The 13,987-nt window shown below is 44.1% G+C and overlaps 1 protein-coding gene across 10 annotated transcripts in view; it reads right to left on the reverse strand.

Annotated features, from left to right (window-relative positions):
* The window catches only part of TMEM181 (transmembrane protein 181), a 47,545-nt gene that overhangs the window by 12,472 nt on the left and 21,086 nt on the right, over nucleotides 1-13,987 (reverse strand). For 9 of the 10 annotated variants that reach the window (XM_060167597.1, XM_060167599.1, XM_060167595.1 and 6 more), the window contains exons 3-7: nucleotides 12,617-12,672; nucleotides 10,792-10,882; nucleotides 9,370-9,491; nucleotides 8,994-9,104; nucleotides 466-546 (exon numbers count right to left, since the gene is read on the reverse strand). In XM_060167597.1, the coding sequence (XP_060023580.1) occupies nucleotides 466-546; nucleotides 8,994-9,104; nucleotides 9,370-9,491; nucleotides 10,792-10,882; nucleotides 12,617-12,672 (461 nt within the window). The remainder of the gene's footprint in view (nucleotides 1-465; nucleotides 547-8,993; nucleotides 9,105-9,369; nucleotides 9,492-10,791; nucleotides 10,883-12,616; nucleotides 12,673-13,987) is intronic. The other variant, XM_060167596.1, reaches the window with a different exon arrangement.

Here is a 13,987-nt window from a genome sequence, read left to right on the forward strand (position 1 = left end):
GGACAGAGACCTCGGATCCCAAACGGGCCGAAAGCCTGCACGTCCAAAGCCCATCTGCACTCTCCTGAAAGAGCCCAAAGCCTGAAAGGTCTGGTCCACTTTTCCAAATGTAAAAGCCAAGAACGGGCTGTATCTGCACTCAAAGAAGGTCATTCAAACGAGGCAGAATCCCTCCACACGGATTAAATGGTACTTCTCACCGCACACCGATGAGAACTCACTTACAAGTCAGTGACCTGTAATTACTGTGACGCTACGCAGTGCTTACTTACTAAAGATACCACAGCGTTCTTGCAGCACAGCACCCCAGCAGAAATACAGAATATTCAGTACCATCAGGTCGGCCCACTGGATGGAGTGTCTCAGAGTTCAGGTGGACCTCCCGCACTCTAATAACCATAATTTACGAACTAACTTTGCCCGTGTTTGGATTCTGACATAATCTGCTAGGTGAACGGTACTTACAGTGACAATGAAGGTAAGCACCACAAAGACGAATCGGAACCAAATTTCCAAGTGGGAAAATGCAGGGTCGTAAGTCTTCCACTACAATGGAAAGCAGGAAAACAATTTGAAAAGAATTCATCTAAAAGGAAGTACACCGCATTATTTATTTATTTTTATATGGTGTGCCCATACAATGGAATACTCTTTTTTTTTTAATGTCTTCTATTTATTTATTTATTTTTGGCTGTGCTGGGTCTTCACTGCTGCATGCGGGCTTTCTCTAGTTGTGGCGAGCGGGGGCTACTCTTTGTTGAGGTGCGCGGACTTCTCACTGTGGTGGCTTCTCTTGTTGCGGAGCACGGGCTCTAGGAGCATGGGCTTCAGTAGCTGTGGCTCACGGGCTCTAGAATGCAGGCTCAGTAGTTGTGGCACACGGGCTTAGTTGCTCCGTGGCATGTGGGTCTTCCTGGACCAGGGCTCGAACCCCTGTCCCCTGCATTGGCAGGCGGATTCTTAACCACTGCGCCACCAGGGAAGTCCCCACCACATTATTAATAATAGTTATCTCTAAATGTGAGACTACAGGTAGTTTAAAATGTTCTCTTACACTTTCTTACATGTTCTAAAACTTTAACACTTAGTACATTTTATTTTTATATTAAAGAACACACACCTTGTACCAAGAGTTGAAAATAGCTTTAACTGGTGCCATACTAATGATGAATCTGGCAGATAAATTATTCTGTAATAACAGTAATAGCATTTGGCTTTTAAATCTCATGTCAAAGATCAATGCTGTCAATCTCTTTATTAGAAAAAGCCATGCTTTCCATGAAAAGAAATAGATTTTTAAACAACGCAAAAATGTAAGTATGATGTTCTAAAAAAGACTGAGTGAAACGTATAGATATGAATCTGAGACAAAAAAAAAAATACTGTGGAATTACGGTTGTCAGTTCTTGTGCTGAGTAGTCTCACTCATACCAAGTGCATGGCTAACAGAGCAAGGATGAGGCCCCACGTGCTGACAGCAGGTGGAAGGCAGCCCTTCCCACCTCGGTTACCAGCCAGATTCATCACCAGACCCCAGGACACGGCACTGCACTGGGCTAGGGAGCCCCATCATTTTAATGCAGTGAATTAAAATCATCTGAGCAATTTAAAAATTGTAACAGACAGAGCAACAGATAGAGTTAAAGACACCAGATTCACCTTATTTGCCTCAAACGTTAAATGTATACACACACACACACACACACACACACAAAGACCCTGGACACGAGGCAATGAAGGGCCATAATCTCTAGCTGATGGGGGACAGGTGCACCCTCTGGCCACCCCAAGCCCTGGGGGAACCCGAGCAGAGCCCAGTGGTCTCGGAGTCGCAAACACACCGCTGTGAGTGCAGGGACACAGCTCACCGGCTGTGACTCACAGGACAGAGCACTAACAGAGGTACAGAGCAAGCTCCGGCCATGTGCCAAATGTCGCCCTCCCCACGTCTTCACCTGAATAACTGATCTGCGCATGACAGTGAGTAAAGCACCCAAGGCCAGGGGAAAATCCCTAAAAGGATCACTAGCACTCACTGAAGGCCAGTAACAGTAAGAAAAGTGCACAATCAGAGGGATATTGTAGAGCGTACTCCAAGCGCTTTTATCTCAGTGGTGGGGAAGAATTAGCCTTCGACTCAATGCTGCTTTGGTCCCACCCGGCAAAGTTTAAAATCAAGGCCTGAAAAGCACAAACTGTTCCCAAGTAACGTTACCACATCCTAGAACAGAGCTCGAGGATATTTATCAGAACACAAAACTCTAGCAATCAATAATGTCTGCCATTGAATCAAAAATACCAGACGTGTAAAGAAAGCAAGAAAATATGAAACATGATAAGAAGAAAACTAATCAATCAAAACTGACCCAGAAATCGCAGACGACAGCATTAGTAGATAAGGACATCAAGAAGCTAGAGGAGAGTTTGCACACGTGAAGCAGAGACCTGGAGGGTGATCAACAGCAGATTAGACATCACAGACGGTATAAACATGAAGACAGCGAAAGAATCCATTTAAAATGCAACAGAGAGAAAAATGAACAGGGCATCAGTAAGCGGTGGGACAACTTCAGGTGGCCTAGTGGATGTATATTTGGAGTCCTCAAGTTTCTACTGGCGGGAAGAAGGCAGGAGGATAGAGAAAATATTTGTAGAAATATCGGCCAAATTTTTCCCAAATTTGTTGAAAATTATAAACTCACAAATCCAGGAAGCTCAATGTACCCTAAGTACAAGAAATACGAAGAAAAGTATACCAAGGAACCCCACGATCAAACTGCTTAAATAGGTAAAAGAGAAAAATCCTAAAAGTGGCGGGAGGGGGCTGGAGGGGAGGAGAACTGTTACAGAGGACAAAGACAGGATGATAGATTTCTTGTCAAAAAATGCAAACCAGAAGACCAATGTTTTCAAAGTATTGTAAATCAAAACCACAATGCAATACCACTAACATACCTATTAGAACAGCGAAAACTAAGACTGCCCTACCTAGTGTTGACGAGATGAGGATGTGAAGCAGCTGGGACCCTCACACACTGCTGATGGGAATGTGAGACAATACAGCCACCTTGAACCCAGTCTGTCAACATCCCAAACAGTTAAACAGACCCCTGACACATGACTCAGCATCCTTACCCAAGGGAAGTGAAAGCACATGTCCATATAAAGGTTTGTACACAGAAGTTCACAGCAGTTTTATTTATAACAGCCCCAAACTGGAAACAATCCAAATATCCATGAGCAGGTGAGTGGATAAACTAACTGTGCTGTATCCACACAGGGAGTGTCCCGCAGCAACACAAGGGAATGAACTCCTGATACACCCAACATCATTCATCAGGCTCAAAGTAACTATACTGAGTGCAAGAACCCAAACATACTGTATGATTCCATTTACATAAAATTCTAAAAAATACAAACGAATTTGTAATGCAAGCAGAACTATTAACAATTGATGCTAATGGGAAAGTGGAAATCATAGTAATTAAGATCATATGGGGCTTCCCTGGTGGCTCAGTGGTTGAGAGTCCGCCTGCCAATGCAGGGGACACGGGTTCGTGCCCCGGTCCGGGAAGATCCCACATGCCGCGGAGCGGCTGGGCCCGTGGGCCATGGCTGCTGGGCCTGCGCGTCCGGAGCCCGTGCTCCCCAACGGGACAGGCCACAGCAGTGAGGGGCCTGCGTACCGCAAAAAAAAAAAAAAGATCATACGAATTGTGAAGTCAGAGATTCGGATTTACTTAATCTCATTAAACCTCAGATTTCTCCTCCATAAAATAGCTACTTTGAAGAATTATCATAACAATCACAACATTTAAATAAGAGGATGAACATAAAAAGTTTAGTGCAGTGCCTGGCAAAGAGCAAATATTCAGTAAATGATAGCTGCTATTATAAATCCCAAACACTACAGCTATCATGATTATTGCTATACTGTTTACATTTTACAACAGTATCATTTACAAAACGATCACAGTAGTGATTATGAGCAAATGATGGGGGGAGTGTTGATGTGAACATAATACTCAAAAAGAAAAAAGTATAATACATATCTTAGTTATAGATTTTAAGGCATGATCAAGAAGAGAAAAAAGAAGTGTTACCATCAAGAAAAGACTCACAAAATATGTTTAAAGTAACCGTGAAGAAAGTACGTATTTTTTTACCCTCAAGGGACTGTAACTCTTAAGAAAGAAAATAACCATGGACTCCCCAGAAGGAGGGGGGATTCAGTCTTAGGATTCTGTCAGAGGAGCACAAAATAATCAACTTGCTCACTTCAAAAATTAGCACTAGAAAACAATGCTTTACTCAATAAATAAATAGCTAAACCTAAAACATGCATTTTACAGGGTTGGCCAAAGAGTCTGTTTGGGTTTTTCCGTAACATCCTACGGAAAAACCCGAATGAACTTTTGGGCCAGCCCAATAGTTCTAAAATGTGAGTTCACAGGGGGAAAGGAGGAGAAAGATGAGTTGGGGTGAAGAAGGAAGACAACGTTAAACCCCGGCTTCCCCAGTTGGATCCTGGGCTGGGATCTGCCGCACGGTGGGTGCTCAATACACTGTGATGCTGGGGCCAGTCTCACTTGCTCCTGTGGCCCTTCCCCTGCCCTTTCTGCTGTAGGGAAACCACTGCCACACAGGAGCTCCCTCCAGGAGGCTGCCCTTGTCAGCAGCTGCTAAGCAGAAGCACCTGTGTCCCGCCGAGGCCAGAGCGGCCTCACAGCTCCATCTGGCGTTCACTGGTGCCAAGGGTTTGAAAAGTCCTTTTCCCTAAAGTGAGCCCGAGAAGAAGGCGTGAAGCTCAGAGGATGGGGCCCCAGCCCCTCCGCTACAGACAGCATAGACAGCAGCCCTCCAGTAGCTGTGGGTCCAGTGATGCTGGGGCCAGGAGGGCAACGGTCCACAGGGATCCTGTCAAGCAGTGGTCAGTGCCTGCACCCTAACAGGAGAGCGGTCACTGAATGGACCCAAGTCTGTGGGTTTAAATATAAGTCTTTTAGTCAATATATTACGCATTTCCGTTGCACCAATTTACACTTTCACTAGCAGGGTATGAGAACTCTGGCAGTTCCACATCCTTGCCAACTTTGACATTTTTTTGCCTTTTTCACTTTAGCCATTCTGGTGGGTGTGTAATTGTATCACTAAGATACTCTAAAGATGTATTCATTATACATCGTTTGCTTCCAAAAAGGAATGAAGGTAGTTTATAATAAAAATCCCGACTAGACAGAAACCATTTTAAAGGATTTTTCAAAGGTAAAACAGTAAAGAAAGAGGATAATTATATCAGCAACCCATGCCAGGATGCTAGTAATTACTACAATTCAGCATAAAACATCTTTCAGAGATCTGCAGCAGCTAATACCAAAAGAGAAACGTGAGGAGCTATACAGCTTTCATTCTCTAATAAAAGGAGTTAAAACAAATGGTCAAAGGAATTCTGTTTGAAGGTTTAGATGAGAGCTCACAGCATAATGGATATTGCCTTCAACAGCAATTTTATAAAAGATATAGAAACACTTTGCATAAGATTCTCTAATTGCTTAATGCATCTCTAGACAAGCTGTAGGCATTATGTGAACTCGGGACTCTCTCAGGTAGCTCTGAACTTCTCGGAGTGAACGGCTGGACTGTATCTTAGACTTCCTCTTCAAATACCAGTTGCTTTTTTAAAAAACAAATAATCTTCCCTCCTGATTATAAATATAATTAATAAAAGCTCATTATTAAAAATAGAGGGGAGGGCTTCCCTGGTGGCGCAGTGGTTGAGAGTCCGCCTGCCGATGCAGGGGACACGGGTTTGTGCCCCGGTCCGGGAAGATCCCACATGCCGCGGAGCGGTTGGGCCTGTGAGCCATGGCCGCTGAGCCTGCGCGCCCGGAGCCTGTGCTCTGTAAGGGGAGAGGCCGCAGCGGTGAGAGGCCCACGTACCGCCAAAAATAATAATAATAATAATAGAGGGGAAAAAAAGAAAATAAACATTAACCCCACCACCCAGAGATGGTCTTCAGTTTTCTAAAATACAAAATTTTAATGAACACTTTTAATTCATGTACTTTTCTTTTTTTAAAAAAAAATCAGCATGTGCTTTGTGCTATCTATCCTACTTTGTGACCAGTTTATTATTTTAACAGGTACAGAAGAACTAATTTATTTATTTAACCAGAACATTCCTGCTGAAATACAGATTTCTCCCAACTTCCTGCTATGAGGAACATGTTTGAACATAAATCTGTGTGGACATTTTTAATTATTTCTTTAGAATAAACTCCTAGAAGCAGAACTACTAGGTCGAAAAGAACACATATAGGCTTTGATACATTGCCAAACTGGCCCCCAAAGTTCAACCAATTTACACCCCATTAACCCGTATAAGAACTTGTGTCCTTACATTTCACCAACGCTAGATGTGATTCTTCTTGTTGGTGTTTGGACTATTTGCCAGTTTGACAGGCTTTAGAAAAAAGACATTCCTTCTTGTATTCTCTAATGCTTTGGTTTGCATTTCAAAGGTTTGTCGGCCATGTGAATTTCTTAGTTGGTGAAGTGCTACGCTGTTATTCTCCAATTGCAAACCTAACTGTTGCCAGGCCCTCTGCTGTTACCGGGAATACAGAAATGTACCAAAAATAGAGAAAATTCTCGGGTGACGTCCCTCACAAACCCCGAGGGTCCTACGTCTCAGCTTTGTGGATGCTGAGGACAGCTATCAAAACGAAGCTCTGACCGTTGGCATCGTTCAAGGAGAGCTGCTCTGACGGCAACTTCCTTACTGAGCCCTAAGATGAGATCACATGGCCTGCCTTCGACCAGCAAGGGCGGCATGACATGAACCAGGTTTATCTGAAACATGTATCAAATTATTTAGGAATAAGTTTAAGAGGAAATGTAAACAGATACAAAAGATGCAAGGAGAGAACCACAATCAAAAACAAACAAAACAGTGGCCCAAGCCCACATAATAGGGCTGGGGCGAGGTAAAGCCCGTGGGGAAAACGGCTGAGCACTTTGATAAAGGGCTTGTAGGGGATGATGTTCCTATAAAGACGACGGAAAGGAAAGATCCCTCGCGGGGAAAACGTGGTGCTCTTTTCTTTCCGCATTCTCCAATCAGAAGGATGCGAAATAGCAAAGTCTAAAGCACAGATGTTATCACAAGATGAGTCCAAAGAGTGCCTGAGCTCATGGCATCTGTCTGAGGCCCCATCTGGGTTCAACCTCTGCATCGTGAACCTGAGGACACGGGCAGAACGCTAATCAGATCGTCTGAAGACAAACTTTGAGGAAATCATTTGCACAACAAGGAACAGAATCCAGATTCAAACTCAAAGATCCGGAGAGTCTGGGGAGGAGCTAAAAGCACTGAGAAGAAACTCAGGAGCAGAGGGTCACGTCTGAGTAGTGTCTGAACTGTGAGAAACCCACCACGAGAGCCAGGAATGAAGGAGACTAGGCTGAACAGCAGAATAAGTCCGCGGGTTCCGACAGGTGATGCAGCTTCTAGAGGAGCTGGCACCTGGGGGCCCACCTGCTCCCTCCCCAGGGGGGCACGCCTCTCGGCCAGGCTGACTTGGGGCCATGGGGAGGAAACCTGGAGTCTGAGGCGTCCAGAAGCCACACTCCAGGGGCTTTGTGAAGGAAAAGGAAAAACCTCAGAGACAGCTATCTTTGAACACCTGCGGAGCGATCCGGCAGATAAAGAATAAACAAACTTGCTTTGGGTAGTCTAGAGACAGCACGTGAAGAAAAGTAGCAAGACTGTAGCAACGGCTACCATTTGTCAAGCACACACAACGAGCAGGCGCTGGGCATGACCCCAAGCCCAGCCGACCTCCAGAGGCCTCCCAGGAAACAGAGAAAATCGCAGAGGTGGGAGTGCCCGTAAGGGTGCAGGAGGGCTCCCACACACCACAACCTCTCAGCAAAGGGGACCCCTTTGTCCAAATAAAAACCTGTGTATAAACGTTCATAGCAGCGTTATTCACAATAGCCCCAAAAATGGAAACAACCCAAATGCCCATCCGCCGATGAATGGATACACAAAAGGCAGCACACACGAACAATGAAATATTATTTGGCAAAAGAGGAATGAAGTGCCGTTACCAGCAAAGCACAGAGGAACCGTGAAAACACCGCTTAGTGAAAGAAGTCATTCACAAAAGAGCACAAAGTATATGATTCCATTCATATGAAATGTCCACTACAGGCAAATCCATACAGAGAGAAGGCAGATTAGTGATTGCCAGGGGCTGGGGGAGGGAGAAATGAGAAGCGGCTACTAATAGACTTCTTTTATGGCGTGTGAATTACATCTCAAAAAAGCATAATTTAAAAAAGGAACCCACTGGCACTGCCTGCCCTTTAATAGTCACAGCTGTATGAGGTGGGTGGCTATTTTATGATAAGGAAACAGAGGCGCAACAGTGTCAAACTGTAAATGGTGGTGCTGGGATCTGAACCCAGCTCTTCTGGCTGATCTAACACCCGTGTCCCTAGTCACCCTGATGATTATTCTGACTCCCAACAAGCGGCAGGAACAAGGAGGCTGATTTCAGCCGGACACGAGACAAGAAAGTCTAACCATCAGAGCTGCATGACTGGGGGCAGACAGGCACGTGAGAGCCGGGACCCTTCACCAAGAGGTCTGGCAGGGTCTGAAGACCACTCACAGGCCTGGAGAAGGGGGTCCTGCCTTCCTTGGAGGGTACACCTGGCAACTTCTCCACTACCTCCCAGCTGGAAGGCTACTCTCTCTCCTAAACCTCAGAACACCATGGTTTTCCAATTCCATGCTGTTTCTTTAAGCAGCTGTGGTCCCATATATGTAAGAAACTGTGGTTTTTCTACAGTTTTTAGAACTGTACATGTCTTCCACTGTCCAAAATAACATGATTTCGATGCTGTGATTTATCTCAGTCATTCCACAAAGAATGGAAGCTAAACAAATGCGCCACGGAAACGCCGCGGTCAGCTGGTATACTTACGGTGAAGTTCATTTCCTTGATGCGTTCCTTCAGGTGTTTGAATCCCACAGTCACTGTATATTGAGTGTAATTCAAGTAGCTGAGGTGAGCCACAATAATTTCTGCACATTTCTGCAAACGCACAAGGAAGATCTGTGTCCTTAAAGCCAGCAAGACTCACTCTTGAACCAACTGACCCACGAAGTAACACATTCCAACAACAGATGATCCAAGAGATCATCTCCAGGGAACTTGCCAGAAGCTCAGAAAACTTCAGATGCCAGCCAAAACCAGCTCTTAGAAAGCAAGAACCAGATGGACATATTTAGAAACAAATAATACATGGTCTACAATCGTTAGAACCTTTCTACTTCACGGACCAGTCAAAGGCACTCACCCCTGCACATGTGAGGGTCCTCGTCCGATTGTGAACTTTATTATGAATGAACATGGTGGTCCCGTCCTGAGCTACACCATCGACCTTAACAGTCATGGTGAAGTTTGTCTGAATAGCTGTTTCTACAAAAGAAAGAAATCCAGTGTTAAGAGACCACGAGAGGCCGTCCCACCTGCAGAAGTGCCTGCCTGGCTGTGTGTCGGCCCGGGAAGGTTCTGTGACGCATCAGCCTCCCTACATCTGCCAAGCTCACACTTGCCAGCCAAGTCCAGCCCTTCCATGAACTTGCTTCTCACCCACCCCCAAGTTTCATTTCACAAAAGGACAAATATTTCATGGCTAATAAAGTTTTATTTTTTAATTTCCCATATAAAATTTAATTGAACTTCATACCAAAATAAAAACAGGTTTCTTATTTTTTCTGATTATATAATTCATTGTTTTTCTGATTATATGCTCATTGCTTAAAAATATCAAAGACCAAAAATATAAAGATGGTATTAAACATGTATAATCCCACAACCAGAGAAACTATAATTTCATGTTTGTGTCCATCCTTCCAGACTGTTTTCTAGACACACAAATATATACTGATATCAAATTTATTTATGCTTTTTAAAATGTTATAAAAAGGTTAATTTTTTTGTAATATGCATTTTTTTTCACTTAATTTACTGCAGTCATTGGGTTATCTTTTCAAATTCTTTCAACCAAAGTGCTTCCTCTAAATCACAGTATATAGAAAACGACGTGGAGCATCTGCTCAGTTCTCAGGGAGGGTGCTTGACAGGGTCGCCCTAGGTGGACAGAGCGAGGTCATTATAAACTGTGAGCGCTTTGGGCAGGGGTTCTCAGCCTCAGCACCAGGGCTATTTTGAGGTCAGATAATCCTTTACTGTTTGGAATTTGTCCTGTCATTGTAGCACGTTTAGCAGCATCCCTGGCCTCCACCCACTGGACACTGATAGCACTCCCTGCTCCCCAGTTGTGACAGCCATGTCACAAGGTCTCCAGACACTGCCAAGTGTCCCTGCGGGACAGAACCATTGCCTTAGGACACCAGGACTTAATTCTCTCCCAGAAGCCCACTGGCAAAGGCTGCTGCTGCCGCACCCACCCTGTGCAGCCACGGAGCTAGGCTTCACGGGTATGCCGAAGGATGACCGGTATCCCGAAGGATGTCCAGTATCCCTGAGGGCCGACGGGAGCTCCCTGAGCCATGATGGGTACTCCTCGAGCGCTGCAACGTGACTTTCCTTGGAGGACATTTAAGGGGCTCCCAACTTGCTGGTATTAAAAAGAATAATCACCACGTTATAACTCATCTTTGAGCACTTGTTGAAAGATTTTAAAGCTCTTTAAACCTTTCAGATATGGTGCTCTGTACAAATAAAGGTCATTCTAAAGTGTCAAGCTTCATACCTTTTGAATGCTCCAGCTCGACAACACATGTCAGCCATAGCTGCTGATTATACGTAGACAGCGGGTTTGAAAGTATCTGAACTGGCTTTAGCTGAGGCAAAAAGAAAAAGAAGGTAAAAAATCCACGTGATCTCTTCAGTTGAGTCTACCCAATGTCTCACCTTAACATACAAAATCTACATTTACACAAAAGGTTGGAGTGTTAGCTCTGAAACAAACATGTAGTTTTCCTTTAGTCAATATAAGTAAAATTCTGCCTTTCAAAAAAAATAAAGGACTAACTTTCTGCTGCAATTCACTTGTCTCTCATGAAAACTTCTAAAGCAGTTAGCCTTGGGACAATATACCTACTTAAATACCAAGAAAAGGCCATCTTGGAGAAAAAAATTCAAGTGCATGTGATGATACATATAATAAGATAATAAAGGACACCAACAAATATTTTCATATTCACAAGAATCATTTTTTCTTTTTAGTAACAATATGCCAGACATGTCACTGACATCTGTCATTTTCAGCTTTAACGGCCCTAGAGAGAAAAATTAGAGGGGGACCACATTGCCAGTGACGTTTCTGCAGTGTCTGCTGAAAAACACAATACCGGTGCCTAACAGCAAGGGACACAGAAGAAGCTGCCTGAGGAGCCCGATCCTAGCTCCAAAGACAAGCATCATTTGAACGTAAATGGGTAGCTTTTGTGTTTTAATGCTTCTGGCAGATCTCAGTGAAACTCCCTGTGCCCGGAGACTTGCCCCAAAGCCACCAAGACAATGCAACCAACTGGAGGATGATCTATAACCTGTCAGAAGTGAGGACCACCTTTTGGAAGCGAGTCAGTTCCGGGGGCGGCTGCTATTTTCAGTGTCAAAAAAGGACTTACCTCCTGAGATGGAAATTTTAAAAGACCAATATGGTCAGGAAACCCTATTGGCAGCACCTCTTCAAACAGATCCTCCATCTGAGAGTTAAGGAAAATAAAGAAATGCCAAAAGAAAAAAAAAAAAGGGATGATAGGCCAAAAAAGGGCCCAAAACGTAAGTTTTTGGACATTTTTCTCCTTTTGCTTTTTTGAGAATTGGCAGTGGAAACCTAGCAGAGAGCTGGGAGAACGAAGACGGGGGTTGGGTGGGGTGGGGTATTGGGTCAAATAATCAGATTTAAGCCGCACACCTTACAAGGCAGTGAGAATGTGGGACGACTGCTTTCAGTTTATAGATGAAGATACTTCGATATCGGAAAAAGAAAAGGCTTAGTTGTTTGGGCTCTCACAAACGTTAGCATTTATTAAAGAAAACCAAAATTTTCCAATTGGAAGGACCTCTGTTTTTCTCTAAAGATGGTGAAGAATCAAGGCACATTTTATTTTTTAAAAAAGAAAAGAAACAGGATTTTTCATTTAAACTGAGTTCATGCAAGAATTACCAATCATTAGAAAAAAACTGTTACCGTTAGAAACCTGACAAAAAGACCACTTCTTAACTTAGGCAAATATAATAAAGAAAGAGGCAGAAACCTAAGTGAGCATCGTTAGAACTTATACTCTAGTAAGTCTTGCGCACAGGAGGAATCAGGAGGACTTAACCAGCCTTTGGAAATGAACTGCTCCTCCCTAAGAGGTAACATCACCATCCTTTCTCAGCACTGAGGGAACTATTACAGCAGAAAAGGTAATTTTAGCAAACAAGGACCCAGAGGCCAGCAGCTGGCGGTAGAGTGAGAAATGTGTGCTGCCCAAGAAGCAAGCTGCTGGGCAAGGGGGACGGGTTTGACCTTAACGACCCTTTAAGCAGGACCATTTCTTAGTGACCCTTAGACCCAGTCTTACCTCTTTGCTATTATTTAGTGAAAAATTAGCTGCAGAAGTCTGGATCACTTTGGGTCCTAAAGTGTAACAGGGAAAGAAAAAAGCAGGTTATAACTATATTGATAATTAATGCTGATTTTTTTCAAATGCCAAGAAAGACTCATATATTATTCAGAGGCAGTCTTTTCCCTGGTCTATCTTTAAAGGTATATATATATATACATATATATATATATATATACGCACATACATAAACACACACACATATACATGTAAAACATACAAACATAGGAACACAGGCACACGGTACCCACTCTGCTGCACGTGCTGACCACCCAACGCAGGTGAACACAACATGACCCCATGCAATGCACACGATGTCCATGGGGCTCTATGTGTGCAGACCCCCTCCCTTGCTCTCTGGGAAGGCTCTCTGGAGGGCGTGGATCCAAGAAAGCATTAACGACACAGACACTATCTATATATATTTTGTATAAAGATTTCTCCTAAAAAAATGAAGACACATTTATCCATTCATCCAATTAATCCAATCTTCCAAATTATTAAGCTGAGGATATTCAAAAAAAAAAGTATATATACTAACAATATACTCAAGGCTTTTCCCAAAATAACATAAACAAGCTTCATAGAATCTTATACTGTAATATTTCAGAGCTTTGGCCTTAAAAGAAGTAGTCAAAGGAAACACTGTGAACCTGATTTCATTTACGACTGGGTTTGTCCTGAAGCAAACCCTCGCAGCTTCTGATGCCAGTGTTCCGGCTGCCTCCGTGGCCACGCCCAGCCTGTTGCCAAGCACCCTCCACTTGGAGGAGGAGATACCTGAGTACAAACCCCAACCAGTGCAGGAGCGTGTCTCTGGGGCACATTCTTGCAAGCTGAGCAGAGATGTCACTGCGTAGGAAGGAGGCGTGCACCCACAGAGAGGCTTCTTTCTTTTTTTTAAAAAAATAAATTTATTTATTTACTTTTGGCTGCATTGGGTCTTCGTTGCTGCGCGCGGGCTTTCTCTAGTTGTGGCGAGAGGGGGCTACTCCTCACTGCGGTGTGCAGGCTTCTCATTGCGGGGGCTTCTCTTGCTGTGGAGCACGGGCTCTAGGCACATGGGCTTCAGTAGTTGTGGCACGCAGGCTCAGTAGTTGTGGCTCACAGGCTCTAGAGCACAGGCTCAGTAGTTGTGGCGCACGGGCTTAGTTGCTCTGCAGCATGTGGGAACTTCCCGGACGGGGCTCGAACCCATGTCCCCTGCATTGGCAGGTGGATTCTTAACCACTGCACCACCAGGGAAGTCCCAGAAAGGCTTATTTCCAACAGATTCACAATTGGAGTGCACTCCTGTTCCAGGAAGTAAGGCAGCCTGGCTTCTCAGGA

This window comes from Lagenorhynchus albirostris, chromosome 12, assembly GCF_949774975.1.
Source record: "Lagenorhynchus albirostris chromosome 12, mLagAlb1.1, whole genome shotgun sequence".
Lineage (NCBI taxonomy): Eukaryota > Metazoa > Chordata > Mammalia > Artiodactyla > Delphinidae > Lagenorhynchus > Lagenorhynchus albirostris.